The 19,774-nt window shown below is 40.9% G+C and overlaps 3 protein-coding genes across 4 annotated transcripts; 2 read left to right on the forward strand and 1 right to left on the reverse strand.

Annotated features, from left to right (window-relative positions):
• The first annotated feature begins 443 nt into the window (after window positions 1-443).
• capn10 (calpain 10) lies at window positions 444-7,989 on the forward strand. The gene is made up of 13 exons (XM_034104946.1): window positions 444-730; window positions 1,188-1,440; window positions 1,913-2,044; window positions 2,234-2,430; window positions 2,529-2,752; window positions 3,116-3,257; window positions 3,399-3,565; window positions 4,030-4,286; window positions 4,363-4,565; window positions 5,115-5,370; window positions 5,966-6,159; window positions 6,264-6,309; window positions 6,884-7,989. Exons 2-13 carry the CDS (start codon window positions 1,294-1,296, stop codon window positions 6,911-6,913), a joined length of 1,995 nt encoding a protein of 664 aa, XP_033960837.1. The 5' UTR covers window positions 444-730; window positions 1,188-1,293; the 3' UTR covers window positions 6,914-7,989.
• Window positions 7,990-8,137: 148 nt separating this feature from the next.
• On the forward strand, window positions 8,138-13,364 carry eif4e2 (eukaryotic translation initiation factor 4E family member 2). Of its 2 annotated transcripts, none has more exons than XM_034104062.2 (8): window positions 8,138-8,247; window positions 9,413-9,524; window positions 9,608-9,742; window positions 10,209-10,313; window positions 10,406-10,558; window positions 10,642-10,782; window positions 12,714-12,789; window positions 12,880-13,364. In XM_034104062.2, exons 1-7 carry the CDS (start codon window positions 8,228-8,230, stop codon window positions 12,747-12,749), a joined length of 702 nt encoding a protein of 233 aa, XP_033959953.1. In that variant the 5' UTR covers window positions 8,138-8,227; the 3' UTR covers window positions 12,750-12,789; window positions 12,880-13,364. The 2 variants fall into 2 exon arrangements, with proteins under 2 accessions (XP_033959953.1, XP_033959952.1); XM_034104061.2 differs by having other exon boundaries at window positions 10,642-10,778.
• A 697-nt stretch (window positions 13,365-14,061) lies between these two features.
• Window positions 14,062-19,711, reverse strand: LOC117462029 (phospholipid scramblase family member 5). The gene is made up of 8 exons (XM_034104060.2): window positions 19,398-19,711; window positions 18,021-18,372; window positions 17,349-17,426; window positions 17,045-17,237; window positions 15,439-15,550; window positions 14,778-14,877; window positions 14,486-14,544; window positions 14,062-14,198 (listed from the first exon to the last, which is right to left on the reverse strand). Exons 2-8 carry the CDS (start codon window positions 18,361-18,363, stop codon window positions 14,172-14,174), a joined length of 912 nt encoding a protein of 303 aa, XP_033959951.1. The 5' UTR covers window positions 18,364-18,372; window positions 19,398-19,711; the 3' UTR covers window positions 14,062-14,171.
• Window positions 19,712-19,774: the final 63 nt, after the last annotated feature.

Consider the following 19,774-nt stretch of genomic DNA (forward strand, 5'->3'; position numbering starts at 1 on the left):
CTTTTGTATTTTATTCTATTTATCAGCTTGCCACTGTCTTATTGTTGTTGGTCTTCTAGATCTTCTTTAGATTGCTTGAAATATGAAATATCAGCTTCTTCAATCCATTTTGCTCTCAATTTGCTCTCAATTTAGCTCACAAACGCATCCTGGGCTCTTTGGAGATATGAATCATCTAAGTTTATATTGCAGTTTCATAAGCTTCGTCTTTATCAATACCTTTCAATTTTGCTTTAGATCAGAACTGACTGATTTCCTATATAAGATACTTTCTTAGTTACTTTCCTTTTTTCCTTTATTAGTAGGCTACTCTGTGCATTTTTTAAACAAATAATGTACATTTGACCCTTAAAAACATTGAAAAACATGTGACAGTACAGTGTGTAGTTCACAGTCCTGGCAGTAGGTGGCGGGAGAGTGAAGCCTGACAGGAAGGATTCACTTCATGAATGCACTGCTGTTATCCAAGCGGAAGAGGATTTATATTCCATATTCAGCAATATTATGATGTGCCTGGTTTGGAAATAACTGGCAGTCATAATAAAATATGTCATGCTTCTGGATAAAAAAACTCGGTGTAGTTGTAGTTATGTTTGTTAAACCATGATAAGATGAAGCGATACAGAGATGCTAGTATTATGCTTGTGTGCATGAGAAGCTAGCTCGAGCTAACGGTTAGCTGCTGTGTAACGCCAGCTCCGAGGGGAAAGATGATTAAAAGGGGAAAACGGTAAGATACAGAAGTACAGAAGAGAGCCACACAAATACATGCTATGTCTGTAAAATTACAATTAAGTAAAGAGATATATTCAAACATAAATTAAAGGTAAAATAAACATGTGTGCTTACCCAGTGGTAAGCACACATGTAACTACAAAGTTTTGCTATGTTTCCCCCTGATATTAAACACCTATAAGACACTTTACATACATGCAATGGTGTAGTGGTGTAAGTATATTCATTGTAAAACTATATTATATGAATTGTTGTGGAATTATGAAGGAAGGTGAACTGATTGTGTTTGATTTGGTTCTGTCACATAATATAAAAAGGAAAAGGAAAGACATTCACTGATTTATAAAAAGGGTGAGACTTCCACCTCTCTATTTACATCTGCAGCAAGGTGCAGCTTTCTATTGGTACATTTGCAGAAAACCACAATCTTTCGAAACATGTTTTTTTTATAGGTGCAATACCAGTATGAAAGGTACATGGCGGCTGTGAGGATGGTCACAGCTGGCTGAGGTCCACCCACTGTCCCGGCAGGTAATATCCAGGTTGTGAGAAGGAGCCATGAAAGAAGCGGGCAGGGAAGGCTCTGGACTAGGCGAGGCTCTGTTCGAGGACCTGGACTTCCCCTCTGACGACAGGGCCCTGTTCTCCGACAGCTCCACGCCCATCGCCACGCTGCAGGGAGAAGTCACCTGGCGACGTCCTCAGGTCAGTGACACTGTGGAAATGCCAGCGTGCATTCCTCTGTTTGTTTTGTTCATGGGTTATGATTGCATATCCAGTGTCTTAATTCATTTTTGGCAACCAAATAAGTTGCATCAGTGAGAAGAATTTCCCATGTCAGAAGTTCAGTGTTATTTTGTACTATTTAAAAACACTATATTAGATATGTATACATTTATTTTTTCTATTTATGTCTATGTGCATCATCTTGCAACCCGACAAATTATAGATTGATAAAAGCATATTGGGAGAGGCCTTGAGCTCAATATTAACAACTTCTGATTCAATTTGTTGGAACTTAAATTAAATAAGATCAACATTATTGGCCTACATTCAGTTTAAACACTTAAAAAACGTTCTGCGCCTCATTTCTTTTACCACGAAAACAACAAATACCAGCGTTATTGACCATTTCTAAATCAGCGTCTTTTAATATAAGTATTTTTCACAACTCCAGGAGATCTGCCAGTCCCCTGCTCTCTTCCCTGACAACATCACCCTTGCTCATGCTAAACAAGGCTTATTGGGCGACTGCTGGTTCCTCTGTGCCTGCTCTTTCTTGCTCAAAAACAGATATCTCCTGAACAAGGTACTAAAGCAACAACTGTATTCTCATTTAGATTTGATCAAATATTATCTGCCGCTCTGGCATTGTACTGAATCTGAAGAAGCGAATGATGCCAGTGGCTAGACTAGCTTGCTGTAAAAAAGCATGTCATAAGCCCATTATCCACCGTACCTCCTATACTCTGTGGACTAATTCTGTGACTCTTTGTAGGTGTTGCCTCCAGACCAGCCCCTGTGGGGGGACAGCAGGTACAGGGGCTCCTTCCAGTTTTGTTTTTGGAAACTGGGACATTGGACAGAGGTGACAATCGACGATCGCTTACCCTGCATTAACTCCACTCCCTGCTTCTCACGCTGCCACTCCCCTGCTGCCTTTTGGGTAGCCCTGTTGGAGAAGGCCTATGCCAAGTAAGTAGCTCCAGGAATGTCCCTCTACTCACAATGCACTTTGATTAAAGATAGTATTTTAAGGTTATCCCATTTTCTGTCCCTTTCACCTTCTTTAGGCTTCATGGCTCTTATGAGCGACTGTGGGCAGGGCAGGTGTCTGAGGCCCTGGTGGATTTGAGTGGGGGGCTGGCGGAGCGCTGGAGCTTGGGAGAGGAGGAGGAGGAGCAGAGACCAGAACAGGACAGTGACCAGGTCAGGAGGAGAAGGCTGGACCTGAACCTCCTGTGTTCAGTGAAGGAAGAGTGTGCAGTCAGCTGCTCCACTCAAAGCAGTCCTGGAGGTCAGAAAAAAGCAGATTTCATGCAGAAATAAGTGATATGTTTTTATTTGTATGTTATCATTGCCCCCTCAACCTCATAGATTCAAAATAGTAATAATGCAGTGCAATTCAGACAACATTTGAGAAGGGTGTTACAAGGCATAATAAGGCTTAATATATTGTTATATATTGCATGTATATCATTTCCATCTAATACATTTAAAGGAAATAGCTGGCCCTTGAAAAAGCTAAGAAACAGAGACCAGGTTTCATAAAACTTTCTTGCACGATCCAAAAAAAACATATGCATTTTTTGTTCAAGCTTAAACATTGAGAAAGTGATTTCAATCCGGTGTCACCTGTTGACCTGGATTACTGCTGCAGGTGCCAGTGAGCTGGGTCAGTACCATGCGCTGACTGTCATGGAGTGGTTGGATGTGAAGACGCTGTCAGGGAGCAAACAGCTGCTGCTCAGGATCAGAAACCCCTGGGGAAGATGCTGCTGGGGAGGGGCCTGGATAGGGAGGTAGGCATGTGTTTCATAGTTAGGATTAAGAGATGTGTCTTCAGACGACAGCACCTAAAGTCTTTGTGGAAAGCCCAGAGAAAGCACCTTTCAGACTTGATGTATTGTCTGAATTCACGCACCATACCTCTCTGTCTGCAGTGGTGCTGGTTGGAGTTCTGTCGACCCTGCCTTGGCTTCGGACCTACAAGCCAGGGTGGCCGAGGGCGAGTTCTGGTTGGATGAGACCGAATTCCTGTCCCAGTTTGATGATGTCACAGTGGGCTACCCCATCAGTGATGAAGGGCACCTTAAGAGCATCTATACTGGTAATTTCTAAAGACCACATCTTAAGTGTATTATGAGGACATTCAAAGTAAAGGATAATGCTTTTATAATGTTTCAAGACTGCACAAATGTAAACACACAATGCTCTCTGATACACCATATAAACATAAAACATTACACATGTGAATTCTAAGTATTTTATGGATCTTTTTCAATTGTTAAAGGCTACAGGTTGACTGAATACATCATGACTTCCTATGCACACCTCAACAATCTACTGGAATCAAAGTATGCTATAAAAAGCCACAAAATATTATAAGTTATTACTTTATTTGTTAAATATGTGATCATACATATACATATCGATGCATCCGTAATATTGCATGCTTGTTGACTACAGTTAATAAGATGGTCTTCATAGACAGTGTAATTAATTAGGGTAAACCCACTACCTTTGACCTCCTTGGCTCCCCTTTTTAACCCCCATAACTCTCCTCTCTGACAGGAAGTCCACTGACACACTACCACCAGCTGGCTGGCCGGTGGATGGAGGGTCACTCCGCTGGTGGCAGCCGAAACTGCAGCAGCTACGGCAGCAACCCCAAGTTCTGGCTCAAAGTGTGTGAGAGAGGAGAGGTGCTAGTGTCCCTGCTGCAGCACAGAAAATGGAGGAAGACAGAGAATTGCACACAAACGCCATTAGAGGATAGCAAAAACACAAAACACCAGCACTACCAGGCTATCGCTCTACACATGTGGAAGGTTTGTCCCATCGCTTGTGAGGAAAATAAACATTTGTGTCTTTGCATTGTGTCACTAAAGTTTGTCCTGCTGCTAGGTGGAGAAAAGGCGTTTCAATCTTAGCCGAATGTTGAACAAACCACCTTGTGTTTCTACTCACTGCCACGCCTACGAGAGAGAGGTGGTTCTCCATCAGCAGCTGGAGCCTGGGTTCTACCTGCTGATCCCCAGCACCTACCAGCCAGGAGCGGAGGCCCGCTTCCTCATCAGGGGGTTCTCCTCCTCCCCCACGTCTCTCAGGTAAGGACAACTGTCAGAGAGAGTAAATAGGCTCCTATTATTTATTTAAAAATACTCAAAACAAAAAATACATCCAGGTTATGTTTCTTTGTGTGACTATAACGTTTGAACAAATTCCAATTTCGAAAAGTCCGAGTCCTTTTGAACTTTTTTGGATTCATGCTTTTAATGGATGTAAAAAACATGTTTCCGTGCAAAATCAAAACGGGATTAGCTATTTTGCCCATTCAACAATCTCTTAATCATACATTGTTGATATTATTAAGCGTCTTTGAGCATTAGGAAAAGCGCTATAAAAGTCCCATGTATTATTATTATTATTATTGTTAACTGTTCTATGACTATTATTTATTCATTTAAGATCATGATTTATGATTTATTTGTGCACATATTCTTTTTCTCCATGCCAATAAAAAGGTATCAGCTGGTAAACAGTGACATCTGCTGGTCAATTAGTCACCTCACAATTTACTTTCTCCACATTTTCCTATTTCCATGTGTTGCCATATGTGCTGCAATTGACTTCAATGAATTCTATCTCCTCCTCAGTGCCCTGAAGAGCCCAGCACCTTCACTGCCGTCGACAACAGATGGAGAGTGGGAGACCTGTTACTTCCAGGGCTCGTGGGTGGAGGGAAGGACAGCTGGAGGAAGCAGGAACTTCCTGTCTCACTGGCAGAACCCCTGCTTCCCCTTTACAGTTTGTGATGAGTCAGCAGTGACGTCAGGAGTTAATGTCAGGATTACCCTGCACCAGAGCCGCCCTGACACGGACCTCCACCCTATTGGCTTCCACGTTTATAAGGTCAGTCAAACAAAGGGAGATTACCAGTGTCATGTACAGCACATTCAACTCAATCAAAACACTCTGTTCAATGTTTTTTCTTTTTGTGCGTTCTAACATTGAAACCTTTAGGTGTTAAAAGCTAACTTTACATTTGCTCACATACTGTAGTTGTATGTCTGTGAATGTTCTTAGGATCAACAAATAGCCTCTTATTAGGGTAAAAAAGCAATCATGTATTTGTTTTTCTTTGTTTTTAGGGCCATGTTAACTAACCTGAGAGTTTTGAAAACATTAAAGTAAAAAGTGCTATGGTTAGCTCACAAGTAGTTTGCACTTGAAGACCAAACACCATAAAAAAGATAAAAACATTAGAATAAAAAAAAATAGTTTGTGTATATTTTGGTCTTAATAATATCTTCAAATAATATGATACATGATAATATCTTGAAATGTAAGTTAGTTGTTAGTGTCTGCAACGTTACCATTAATGAACACCTATAGCCTGTGAATAAAAAAATATTTGTAGTGGTATTAAATATTAATATAAGTATTAAAATACGTTTGCTATTGATAATAACTCTACACTGCCTGAGCCTTTGATCTGTGTGTGCAGTTGTCAGAAGGGGAATCCCAGCAGACATTACCCAGGGACGAGGACCCCGCGGCCAGTTGTGTCCCTCACTGCTTCACCCAGGACGTCCTCCTGGCCTGCTGCCTCTCTCCTGGAGCTTACACCATCGTGCCCTCCACCTACAGGCCTGACTGCTCAGCCAGCTTCACCCTCAGCCTGGCCCGCAGGATACACAGGTAGGACATATTCAAATCAGAACATGATTGAATAACTCAAAACAGTATCTTTAGGTATTATTATGTCATTGTCGTAAATAATGGTGGTTTTGTGTCTTTTTTAGGAAGGTGGTGAAAAGCCAGGAGAGACTGGGAAGAGCCATTGAAGAGGTCAGTTATTGGAAATAATGTAGTACTGTTAAATGAGAAAAACGACTTGGTAACACTGACTGACAAATCTTCCTTATCCCACCAATCAACCCGGGATTTTGTCATGGTGATTTACAGAATCTATAAAATATACCAACATTCAAAATGTATTACAAAAGGCAGAATTTCTATTATCTAATTAGAGATATACAAATAGATGGCTAAAGGAGGACAGGAATTTTAGGATAAAAGTACACAACTATATAGAATAACGTTTTTAAGTATTAACCACAAACATTCCGTCAAAACATAATTTGTCGCAGCCCTGGCATTATGGTAAAGAAACTGTCTCGATAACCTGTCCCAGTGTTTCAATTTCAACGAAGCTCAACAAATCAAATGATTATGATTTTGGAAGCTTGATGGTAGGATGAGGAAGAGGGGCAGCAGCTTGACAGCAAGTCATTCCTCCAGATCAATTCAATTCATAACCCTTATGCCTACTTTAAACCTGCAATTATAAATGTGTGTTTGTGTCAGAGGATGGCAGCACTGACTAATCGCTTTTTCTTGCTCTTGTCTCTCTGGGCGGCAGATCTCTCACATCTCTGTGATGCAGAGCTAGTTCTCTGGGACTGTTGCTGCTCCGCTGACGTCGACTCACCTCCCGGTGCCTCTTGGCCCATGATGAAAGAACCAGTTCTCCCATCCACCCTCACCATGGAGGATGTGTTTGTTTGTGTGTGCATGTATGTGTACCACCAGTGGCTGAGAAGGCAGGCACATTTAGTGGGAATGTGTGTGTCGGGAATCCTGGAAACCCCTTTATCCTAACCCGCTGAGGCTCAGGGCTGATGGGCAGCCACACACTCATCGGCGATTAGCACATCAGAGGTTGTCGGTGGGCTGGGCTGCTAATGAAGTATGACGGGACTGGCTGGTGTAAACAAACAGCCGCCATTGAAGAGGGCCGCCGATCCTCTTGCTCATCCACTCGCTGGTGCGCCTGCCGGCCCGGAACAAAGGGCCCTCTCATGAAGGTCCTCACAGAGGCACAGGGGGCAAGGGGCGAGGGGATGGTCTCCGACAGCAGAGCCAACCAAACCACACCACACCATACCGTGCCATACCATGCCAGAGCTTTCCTCCCATCCCTGTCCCCCAGACATTCTGCACCTCACCTAGCTTGCATTGTTTGGCCATATACACAGACACAGGGTTTTCTTAGTACCTCTTACCCAACATGAGTACCATCCGGACTAACACCAAAGTCAGGCTGGACCTAAAGAAGTCCATTTTGTTCCTGACTCCATCCTCACCCCCCAGCTCCCTTTTTGTCCCCCCAGACTCGGTCCACAGCTCTGCCTGGACCTGAACAGAGCCAGGGTTTGAAGTTGCCGCCAGAACAGATGACAAGCGGACGGGTGCAAGGGATGAAACGAAGGATGCGGCACATCAGAGGAGGCCGGTTCATAAGAAGAAAGCCGCCAGTCCTTTTTTGTGTTGAGGCTGCGTATGTGTGGTGGTGTGTGTCTGCCTGCTTGTAACCATGTCTGTTTCTTGAAGTCACAGGGTTTCTGGTTATTCATTTGAGCCAGGGTTAACAGAGACATTTCAGAAAGCTATAATTGACTAATTAGGAGTGGCTGTGTATTTATTTGGGAGTGAGATGTGCGAATAATTAATAAAATGTTAAAACTACTTGGTGGTGATGTGTCCCATATTTTTTGATGTAATTAAGCTTTAAATAAGTATGTGTATTCCAAGTGTTAAATAACTACATTTGGTGACAAACTGAGGAAATCTGTGTGTAGCCCTACGTTCATCAACACGACCGATCTGTGCGTGCGCGTACTCTCGAGTCCTCAATGCGCGCCGCCGTTCCTGCGGAATTCAGGAGACTGTGGTTGGACTCCGAAAGGCTACCACCTAGAAAATAATGAACAACAAATTTGACGCGTGAGTAAACAAAAGTTTCTGTGGCAAATCTGCCAGAGAGTGGGCCCCCCATCGTGAAATTCACGGGGGAGCGTAACGTTAGCGAAAGCTGTTGCGTATAAAATGAGAGGTGTGTCAGCTTCATTGCATATCCTGCATGCTCTGTTAGGTTTATAAACCCACATTAGAGCCAGTTTTAAAGACACAGAGGTGCATTTAAAACGAAGTAAAGACACAGATTACATCGTATTTCAGAAAGGAGATGGTGCTGTGTTGTTAGCGGTAGCTTAGCCTGGCGGAAGCCTGACAGGCCTGTATCCTCGGTGTGCCAGTTGTGGAGAGGCCGGGGAAGGTGTGCGCAGCCTCGGATCAAACTATACTGTCATGGACTCATGGCCCTAAAGTAATGACACACAGCTGACATTTTCATGTATGATATTCACCGTCGGAGTATTTTAGCAACAGATGTGTACGTATGCAATTTAACAGTCTAGATGTTTGCTGTTCCTGGTTAAACAATCACACTCAGTTGAGAGTTTCTAAGCTGTAATGTAGCAGCCCAGCAATACATTATATATCCCTATGAAGGTTATTATTATGTTCCTGTTTTTGCAATATTTTGTCAACCCCATTAATATCAACTAGTGCAGAATATTGGTCTTTATAATAATACAGTTTAGCACCACAAACGATAGAGGGGAATCCCTTCTTGATATTGTGAGTTCAGGGCAATCTTCGTTCACTCATTTCAAATTGCAAACAAATGAAAGCAGATGGACATTTAAAATGCAGTTTGAATGGTAAAAATCCGTTCAGCAATTATGGAAATATCAATGTCAAGGAGTATAAACATCAGTGGGCTTTAAGCTGTAGGTTTAGTGATTTAAACATATTTACTCAAGGAAATATATTTTTGCTTAAACATTAAAAAAAAAAAAGTTGCAACATAAGACCGTGGGAACATCGATTCCCTTACAACAACAGCCTTCAAAGTGACCACAAGTTGACTCAACACTTCCCTAAAACTGTTTAAACTAAAACTGAACTTCTTTATGTGTTATGCGAGCATTAGTTAGCATTTATACCTTAATGACTTTTTAACCAAGATGCAAGTCCCCCTTAACTTAAATGAAGTCAGGTCAAGATACAAAGATCTTTTTTTGCCTAATGTTTCCATCAAATCCAGTCTGAAAGATGATGACAGTGGAGACCACGACCAGGACCAAGGCTCACCGAAAGACAGTGAGAAGGAAAAGACTGAAGACGAGGACAAAGACCAGAACAGCTCCAAGAGAAAGGTCAGCCCATTATAGAATGACTCGTATATGAGTTTATCTCCAAAGTTAGTAGTATGTCTAAGTTCCTTTCTTGATTTCTGCAGATGGTGGTGCCAGGGGCAGGAGAGCACCCTCTTCAATACAATTACACCTTCTGGTACTCAAGGCGCACCCCAGGGAGACCAGCCAGTACTCAGAGCTACGAGCAAAACATTAAACCGATTGGTGGCTTCGCCTCGGTAAGTCGCTCCTCATCCAGTACATTAGAAAGGGTGGGGGGACTCTCTTTGCTTCGAATTATCACCTTAGCAAGGCACAGCGCAAATGCATGAATACAAGCTTATCTTGACTGATATACAAATATTTTAGGACGTTTTAATTAAGACATAAAATATTGTGGCTTTTGTAATACTTACTATACACTGACTCTTTTCACATACTGTAATATGACATCTTTGTGGCATACTATATTATGATTTATAATACAAAATTACCACATACTATATTATGATTTTACAACTAATCTAACTAACTAACTTACAAAAATCACAACTAATTGTAACTTTAAGTGTATCACTAATGTAGCCAGCTCACTCTAAGGGGTGATGGGGTCTTAACACCTATGAAAAAGGGTCTTTTAAAAATAATTTTAAAGGTATAAAATGTAATTATTCCTGCATATTCCCTGTTCTTGTCTTTCCCAAGGTGGAGCAATTCTGGCGTTTTTATAGTCACATGATCCGGCCAGGCGACATGACAGGCCATAGTGACTTCCACCTGTTCAAAGAGGGTATTAAACCCATGTGGGAGGTCGGTACTACATATATTATTGTAATACATTAAATGAATTTAGATTTGTAAATGAAAAACCCAGTCTAAATCCATGCCATGTTGTTTTACAGGATGATGCCAATAAGATGGGTGGGAAGTGGATCATCCGTCTGAGGAAAGGCCTTGCGTCGCGGTGCTGGGAGAACCTGATCCTGGCAATGCTGGGGGAGCAGTTCATGGTTGGGGAGGAGATCTGCGGGGCTGTGGTGTCAGTCCGCTTCCAGGTAAACAGACACGCACTCCTGTAGTACCTCGTCGCACACTGCATGTTTCAGTATCATCATCATGCCCTCTCTTCTCTTCTCAGGAGGACATCATCTCTATCTGGAACAAAACAGCCAGCGACCAGGCGACCACTGCCCGCATCAGAGACACGCTGCGCAGAGTCCTCAACCTGCCTCCCAACACCATCATGGAGTACAAGACTCACACAGACAGCATTAAGTATGTATGTCTAATCGTTTAATTATTTTCTCTCTCTTTCTATCTATCTCACAAACATGTGTGCATGCTCACAGAATGAACATTTTGTCACATTTATGTTTTTAAATATGATGCATTATTGTTGCGTCAAAGAGCGTAATGATATAAAACAATGTATTTTACAACTTGGACAGATAGATAGATAGATAGATAGATAGATAGATAGATAGATGGGTGTGGTAATCTAATTGCAAACATTTGCATGTTGCAGCTTCTCAGTTGTTAACATTTGCTGCTGTTATTTGAATAGGTGAGTGTTGTTAGAAGAAAACATTGAAATGATCATGCAAACAAGATCATGCATTTTTCAGGCCTTTTTTAAAAGCTAGAGCAGGGCCTGTTTTGAACGGCTGAATGATTGGCCTCTGATATTGCAGCTTGCAGCTTTCTCAAGAAGCGCTCATACAAACAGCTGAACACTTGACACTACGCTTCCTTTTCTTTGGTCCTGAGCTTCCATGGCATAGTTCTGTCACTCAGCAAAATACACTCTGGTTCATGATAGCAAACGGCAGAGGCAGACATACTATATTACTGACTTTTTCATAATATACTACGTAAGGCTGCACGATATTGGAAAAAACTGACATTGCGATATTTTCTTCCCCTGCGATATATATTGCGATATGAAAAAATACAGGAATTGAAGAAAAGAGAGTTTCTGTTGTCCGCAAACCATCCTTTCTTGAACTTTAATGCTATACAATTGGTATTTTTTTAAACAATATTTAACCGGATGAAGGATTTTAGTCACGGACTTCTGGATCTTAAGTTATCAGAGCAACAAGCTGAGCTAGCTCGGTTATCCTGCTGTGATCTGATCACATGACATGTCACTTGTTAGACGCTTTTATCCAAAGCGACTCACTCAAGTACCCCTGACATGAGAGCCATGACCCATTTGAGTTCATTTGCCTACTTAATATCGCACGTCCTAAAAATTAAATAAATCGCACGTCCTGCGATGTCAATATCGCGCATGCGCATTACGCTATTATCGTCACGACATGATATATCGTGCAGCCCTAATACTATGCCATTTTTAGGACACATGCTGTTTTTATTTTTGTATAATTTAAGTTAAAAAAAGGTGCAAGTACTTAATCTACCTCTGCCAATACCAAAGTTCCCAATCAGTGAATGATGTATGAAAAATGATCCAAAACAGCGTTTACCTGGGCCCCTGAATCACTCAATCTGCGCCTGGAAAGCAAACCCAAGTAGAGCATGGATTGTAACTTTAGTATTTCCAACATACATGTAACGTTAGCAGGCTATATGCGGCATGTAGCAGCAAAAGAAAGTGCAGTCCATGAGCTGCAGCCTTTAAAGGCCTGCTGCGGACAACATGCTGAGAGTCATGTGGCCCCAACCCATTGCTGCACAGATCGCTATTCACTTGTTTTTTCTTAGTTATCGAAAATGTCCCGTGTCTAAATTGCGCCCAACTTCGACACCGCACCTACTTGGATCCCCAACAATATAGTCGCCAATTATGAAGTAGATCCAATGAAAGGTTCTCGAGATCATACGAGATTCCTTTCTAAGAGTTTAATAAACATTTAATTAGAAAGTGATCAACATTATACTAGATAATGAACATAAATAGTTTTTAGCAGCACTAAGTAGAGCATTACTCTCTTCATTTTCTTTGGCAATTATGATTTATTTATTGAAGCATCCAGAGCTATAATAGAACTGATATATAATTTGTTCCCTTATTTGTTGTTGTATATGTTATAAAAGAAAGACAAGTCAAACCCCACCATGTATGCAACACGTTTCATGTGCTTTTGCAGTAAATTGATGCAGTTGTGATTTTCCCATTGAACAGGCCTGAATATCCAAACGTGGTGTTTATTTTGAATGATGATGTGCTGCATCCTTTGTTCACAGAGCATGGGTCGACTTCCATGGACTGGTGAACCCTAGTGGCGGACGTTAGCCCCTCACACAGACCACCTCTGAAAGAGTAGGAACTGTTGCTACATTATTTCAAAGTGAAAGATAGTTTCTCTCTGATGTGCTGGTGCTAATGTTTGTCTCTGTTTGCTGTGCGTAGGTGTGTGTGTATATGTGACATGCCGGGGGATGACGAGTCCTGGGAAGGAAACCTCTATGTGGATTGGGACTGTGTAACATGAAGACAGAGCAAAAGTCAGAAACAGAGGCAGGAAGACCATTCCTTATTTGCGTCAAATTGGAAATGAACGGAAAAGCCTGTCGAACTGAACCTTGCCGAAGAGGGAAATATGCGTTACTTTTAATCAACCAGAGAAGACTGATGCCTCCATTTTTATTTTTTATTTTTTTAATGCAAGTTGTAACATCTGTTAACTTGCCACAAGAGGGAGGCCATGTGACAGGTATTCGCTGATCTGGTCATTAGCTGTTAACAAAGTGTACTTGACAAAATACAACAAAACCAGTCTGTTATACTAGATTTAACTGCTTCACATCACATTTCCTGCTGTCTAAAATGAATCTGTTTTATTAGGACTTCAACAGGGTTGCAAGTCGATTTTTTTTTTTTATTACAGTGCTGTATTTTAACTACAATTCGTCTGACATTTCGAACCAGAAATATTACTATTATTGTGTACGATATATTTGTAAATACAGTCCACTTCAAAGATCGCTTAACTGAATCAGCAATGATTCTCCATCTTACGTGAAAGTTAATCCCAAAGGATGAGGAGCATCCTGTGTTGGGCAGAAGGTTGTATAACCGGCATCTTAAGAATGGACTGCCAAGCTGCCTAAATCACTGTGCCTGGCCTCGAGCCCGAACCAGTTTTCCCTTCTGTCTGTCACGTCTTCATCCCGCCTTTAAACAATCCAAGGGATGGGTTCTGCTTTAATGTCCTCAACAAAGGTGTCCTGGAACACTGACCTTCACTCCTTTTCCATTTTGTAGTAAAATAAATTAAACTGGGCCCAGGGTCAGGGTCTGTTACAGTTTTTATCAATTCTCGGGAGCATTTTTTTGGAACCATGCCAAGAAAGCGCCTATAGTTTGTTGAAAAACTGTAATGCTGCCAGTGTTTGAGGGTATGATGATGGGTGCAGGTGTGTGTCAAAAGTGAAGAACACATTTGGATGTACACCTGATGGAGTATAGCAATAAATGTCAAATATGCATCTGCTGCTAAATCTGGTTCAGTGTCATTTTCTTTAACATATGTTAGTTGAAACATAATTGTTGAGGGACGGATCATTTCTTTATAAATACAATTCACTGATACGGTCTCTTGTACCATCAACTGACCCCTCTGGTGTGTCTCTTCAATTGTAGTACACACTGACGCTGTAGCAACAATGTCAGTTTACCTTTTTATTGATCCTTTTCATGGATCAGCTCATTTCAAAGAACATGTAATTCTGTGGGGAAAAAAGTGAAAGCAAATCAGTAAAGGGACAAACTCTAAGGGCCCTTTTCACAACAGACATGATATGTACTAGTAGGGAAATCACAGGTATTAATACAACTATGAACAATGTCTATATTGTAGTCATTTATGATGGTAGCATTCACAATATCAGAACCCTAAAACTGAATTCAGCTATGTTTAGTTTAGATATTTACACTTGTATTGTCCTTTCTGTAAAAAAAGGCCTATTATAGTAAATAAAGTATGAACAGTGATAATATAAATTTATTTGCTTACCAACAAGAAAGTGGCTGCCAGCAGCATTAGTTTGGAATGTGATTCCATACCGAGTGGCACTGGAAGAGACACATTTAAATACAATTTGAAATGACATTAAGGTTCTCAAACTATGGGGTGCACATGACTATGGGACATTATGTGGAGTTAACTTAAGTAAAATAACATTTCATTTCTCAAAAGACATTTTGATTTGTAAACACGTGTGTAACTCAGTAATTGTTGTCATGTTCTGTCATGCTCATCAATTTGTTTTTTTTGTGGAAGTTTTTAAACCTTCCTTGGAACTCACCTTCCAACCCAAAATATTCATGGTCCATGTTATAATCATCATTGAAGCCAGGCCATTTCTTCCATATCGAGCCCATTTTCTCCCCAATGTTGGAGACAATCTGGAGAAGATTCAAAGCAAAACATAGCAATTAAAATAAGCGTGTAGAATATTTTTATTTTTGTATTGCTTAACCCTTAGATGCACGAGTGACTGGACCCTACACTCTTCCATAAGTGGGTAAAAAAGGACCCGTATTAGAATAGAATGTTTTTATGCCATTTTTGTCATTTTGGTTAAGACAAATCACTTGTGTAATATTTATTTTTTATTATATATATTATATTTTGGTTCATACTAGAAACTAGAAACATGTAATATTACATTTTTCACTATTTCTAATTTTAGAATCTTTTTTACATTTTGAAAAAAAAAAAAAAATCCATAGAAAATGCTTGCGGGTCATTTTTGACCCACTTATGGAAGCTTGGGGTAGTAATACAAAAACTACAATTTCTTAAAATGTATACAATTTAACGGCATGATATCCAAAACATGTTTTTTGAGGAATAGCTGGAATATGAAATGATAAAAAAAATGTAATTACAAAGATACTCTGAGAAAACCACCTCACCGGGTCAACAAAGACCCACTTATGCATCTAAGGGTTAAATATCACTACCTGGAATTGCTGGTTAGAGAAGCATCGGGATGGACAGCAGGAGCCCTGGATTCTGATGGTGGATGCTCCTTCTGAATCACACACTTCCAGGAGAGGGGTGAACATGCTCCACCTGAAAACAAAGGCCCCCAACACACACCAACTCAACCCGTACCCTTACATAATAATCGTGCAATAAGCAACCTAGCAGATGCACTGGCCAGCACTTCACACAGTGGCGCGGCATAGCCTTGATGCTTGGTTGATCACATTTTCAGCTGTCATGGTTCTGCAGCACTAAAACCATTGTTTGCTTGGTATCGGAGGAGTTCAAATTAGGGCAGGCTTTATTCGAAGATAACTGAGAGAATATGTATACCAAGTAAATCTGTGCTCAACGAAACCTCTGCCAGGTCAGTCTTAATTGGGGAAAACTTCATTGAGTGTGGCTTCTGAAATACTCTGGATCCGGCACACACCACGGTAGCTAACCCTGGAGTCAAATTCAGGCCATAGGAAGAAGAAAGTATTTTGGTGTGCCTACAGTAGATTGGGTGCTGCCATTTCGCCCATTAGTCAACATTCCCATTAAGAAGGACGTTGCATTCCTTCCCTCCCATGCAGCCCGGGGCAGCTTTGTCAGTATGTCTCCGTCCAAGCAGCTGTTTAGTGCATTAAGTCTCACAGGTTTAGACTGCACCCCGGCTGGGTGGAACAGTAAAAGCTCTCTCTGCTATTTACAGACAGGCTGGGCATCTCTGATGGCTCAGGGTGGCCAGACGCCGGGAGGGACACGGAAAAAAAGCTCACATGTTCAGTCTGAGAATGTATAAAGATTGCTGGTACAGTATGTTTATAGTGGAGGTCAAAGGGTACATTCATTTAAATTACAAAAAACTTGAAAGATTGCATTTCTTTCAACTCAACTGTATTTCGACAACATCATAAATGTCAGACCTGATCAAATAAAACGATCCTGATTGGTATTGGTATTAGGAGATGGCACAATTCCACCACTGACCCAAATACCACACCGAAGACACCTTTAATTAAAAAAATCAAATCCGACTAGTTGGGATTTCTTTTTTAGTTTTTATCAAATGTTTTTGCTGCATCAGTAAAATCTTAATTTGAAAAAGTAAGACAAAAATAATTTATGCCATATAACAGTTCAACTGTTAAATCCAGTGTGAAAAACAGAAATCACATGTTTTACTTGAAATAATAAAAAAATGTAAATGTGTGAAGAGAGTTTTACTTAAAGTACCAAAAGTAAATCTACCCATTATGTGGGATATTTTTTAATAAATTATATTATTGATATGCATTGATTACTGGATATAATTTATAACGATGCAACATTTGTTTTGTTTTGTTTATTTTTAATTCTTTATTTATTTGGGGTTACATTATATTAAAAGTACAGTTTTGTCTGAAACATGCACCATATTTTAGACACTTATCTTCTGTTCTACAGGTCAAATCTGCAAAGTAACTTAAATATAGCATGAAATAGAAGATTCTCTAAAGTATTCCCAAGCGTTTATAAGAGTCGGTACTTCAGTAAGTCTACTCTTCAGCACTGAAGTCGGCCCGGGGCAATAGAAGTACGTTTTGACTGTCCTACCTCTGAAACACAGTGCCTATGAGTTGTTTGTGAGGTGTGTACGCCCTCATCTCCATCAGGCAGCAGCCGAGACAGCAGGCGTCCACTCTGAGGGGCCTTTCAAAATAAAAGACCTGCCGGCCCTGACAGTCGAACCCCCGCAGGGAACAGGCCCGAGCTGGACCGCAACACTGGAGGCACACACAGGAACTCTCTGACAGATCAAAGACAATACACCGAAACACATTAAAACCCACACTATCTTCATATGAAAAGCAAATGATGAGCTCAGTTAAGACATGTGTAGCTGAACATGGATCAGTACCTTCCACAGCCATAAATAACTGTGACCTGTGACCTCCTGTGCTGATGCTGTAGATCCTCCTTGGAACACATTGTGGACCTGCGATGACGACACATTATTCTTTAAAACAGAAAAACATATTCACTGCAAGTTTGACTTTTTACAGGTCACCTGTTATGCAAAATCCACTTGTTCATGTCTTTTATACATACACACGTGTCCCCTCTGTGGAAATGAGATTCTGAAAGTCTCAGTAACAAAGACCCCCTCTCTTTTTGTCCTGATCCATTTATATAAAAACCTGTCTGAAAATGAGCTGATCAGATTTTGGCCACTTTATGATGTCATAACGATTTGTTTGGCTTGTGTAACTATTAGCCACCCCCCCCCCACCTTACCACCTGAAACTCCTCCTAGAGCACCATTGTGTTCTTTTTAACCAAATATCTCTCAGAGGGGCGTGGGGAGGGGCTCCTTATTTTCATCTAAAGTAACAGACAGAGAATCAGCACTTTTGAAACAGGGCTGAAACAGAGGGGATTATGGGATGCTACAATGCATGATCTGTTCGGTATTTGGAGCCAAACACTTCAAAGACATGTTTTGTATATATCTGAGACCTATAATATATTGATGAAAAACAGTATAGTAGACCTTTAAAGAAAGATACGCCTAGTGACCCCCCTGTCTCACCCTGCAGCTCTGGTCTGGCAGTGATGTGGATTTCACTGACTGTTTCCAGCACAGACAGGAAGTGTGTTCCTGCTGCACCTCCAGGCTCCTCCCCCCCTGGCAGACTGACTTTCCCTGGTTGCTGCATGAATCCGTTGCTCATCATCCTCCCAGGAGCCACACCTGACAGCGGCCCATCAGATTGACAGTCAGGAGGCGTTTGGGTGCGTTTGGGCCGAGGGTGGTGAGCGTGGCATTCACATGAAGGCCCGCAGTGTTTCTGGAAAGCTTTGAAGATCATCTGGATGTGCTTCTCTCTTTCCAGTTGACCGAAGGGAAGAGGCTGATTGGTCACCGCTGACATGGTGTAAAACTGAAAATATATGTTGCACCCAGAAATAACATCAATGACAAGCAATTACACTGTGAATATATAAGGTGGGATACTTTGTTCACCTTTGTTTACCCGAGAGTATAAGACCAGCGTCAGTAATCGCTCATTTGTGGTCTATGTTTGGATGTAATTATTTAGATACCAGACTCGTGTTAAACAATAATCCAGGACTTTTTGGAGTTATAGAAATAATTGTTGTGTTTAAATTGTCCTCATAGTGTTTAATAATTTTAATTGTAAGAACATCATTAAAAAGACATAGTATTCAAGGTAAATATATATCATACAAATGAATAGTATAATACACAATTTAAAAATCATAAAACATCCTATGTCTTAAAAATTCATCAAAATAAGTCATTGTTAAATACTGTAGGTCACAACAAGTTATTAATATGGATTTAGCATAATATGTATAAAATAATAAGTGTAAAGGAAACAGTTATCAGATTAGGGACCGTTGACCAAAATCTTATGAAATGGGGTCTACGGTATGTCATTAAAAAAGTCATAGTATTGTATGTCATCAAAAGCGTTGTTTCAAGAAGTATTTCAGAACACTAGTTGACTAGATCGTCTAAATAATAATTTCACATTTCCCCTGAAGTAGAGGCTTACAAACAAATAATTAGATTTATCTCTTGAATTTACAAGAGAAAGCTCAAGAAAACCAACATTCCTTTTCACACAAAGTTCCTTCAGGAGGTTCAGGGTGTTCTCTGGCACAATATAAACGCCCTCCCCTTACGACAAAGGCATCAGCCTCTTCTTTATTCAGATCACACACACTCAGCTTTCACAGTGTGCCCCGTTCTGCAGCTGTATGTAACTTTGTACACGATATTCCTCAACAAAAAAGTAATTAAACTCTAACTCCTGTCCTGCATAGAGACAGGGATTGCTGAAAGAATACAAGGTGCCAACATGGTAAACATCTTCCAGAGTATTTAGTATTAAACAGTATTTAAGGACAGAAACCAGCAGAACAAAGCACTCTTGCTTACCGTCTGAGGTCGACCTCCGGGAACCTAAAGACTCTGACTGTGAGAAGGATATAACCAGACAAACATCCACGAGTCGTCATGATCAGGAGGGCTGAAGCACATACCTCCTGACAACCTCTGTATGTATGTAGTAATGTTTGGCGTTGTGATGTGTGTGTATGTGTGTGTCACCGCCGGTCTCACCCCCTGACTCTGTTTCCATCCCAACCAGGCGGATCTGCCTTTTGTTGGGATAAAAAAAGACCCCGCTTGGCCATGTAATTGAAATCCTGCTTCCAGAGGTGGGGGGGCTGTGCAGTGGGTCTGTGTTTTGGGGTAGCCTGGGGGCTGATAGTGCTCTATATGTGCCACACAAAAAGGTGTTAAACACATAATTA

The sequence above is a fragment of the Pseudochaenichthys georgianus genome, chromosome 17 (genome assembly GCF_902827115.2).
Source record: "Pseudochaenichthys georgianus chromosome 17, fPseGeo1.2, whole genome shotgun sequence".
NCBI lineage: Eukaryota > Metazoa > Chordata > Actinopteri > Perciformes > Channichthyidae > Pseudochaenichthys > Pseudochaenichthys georgianus.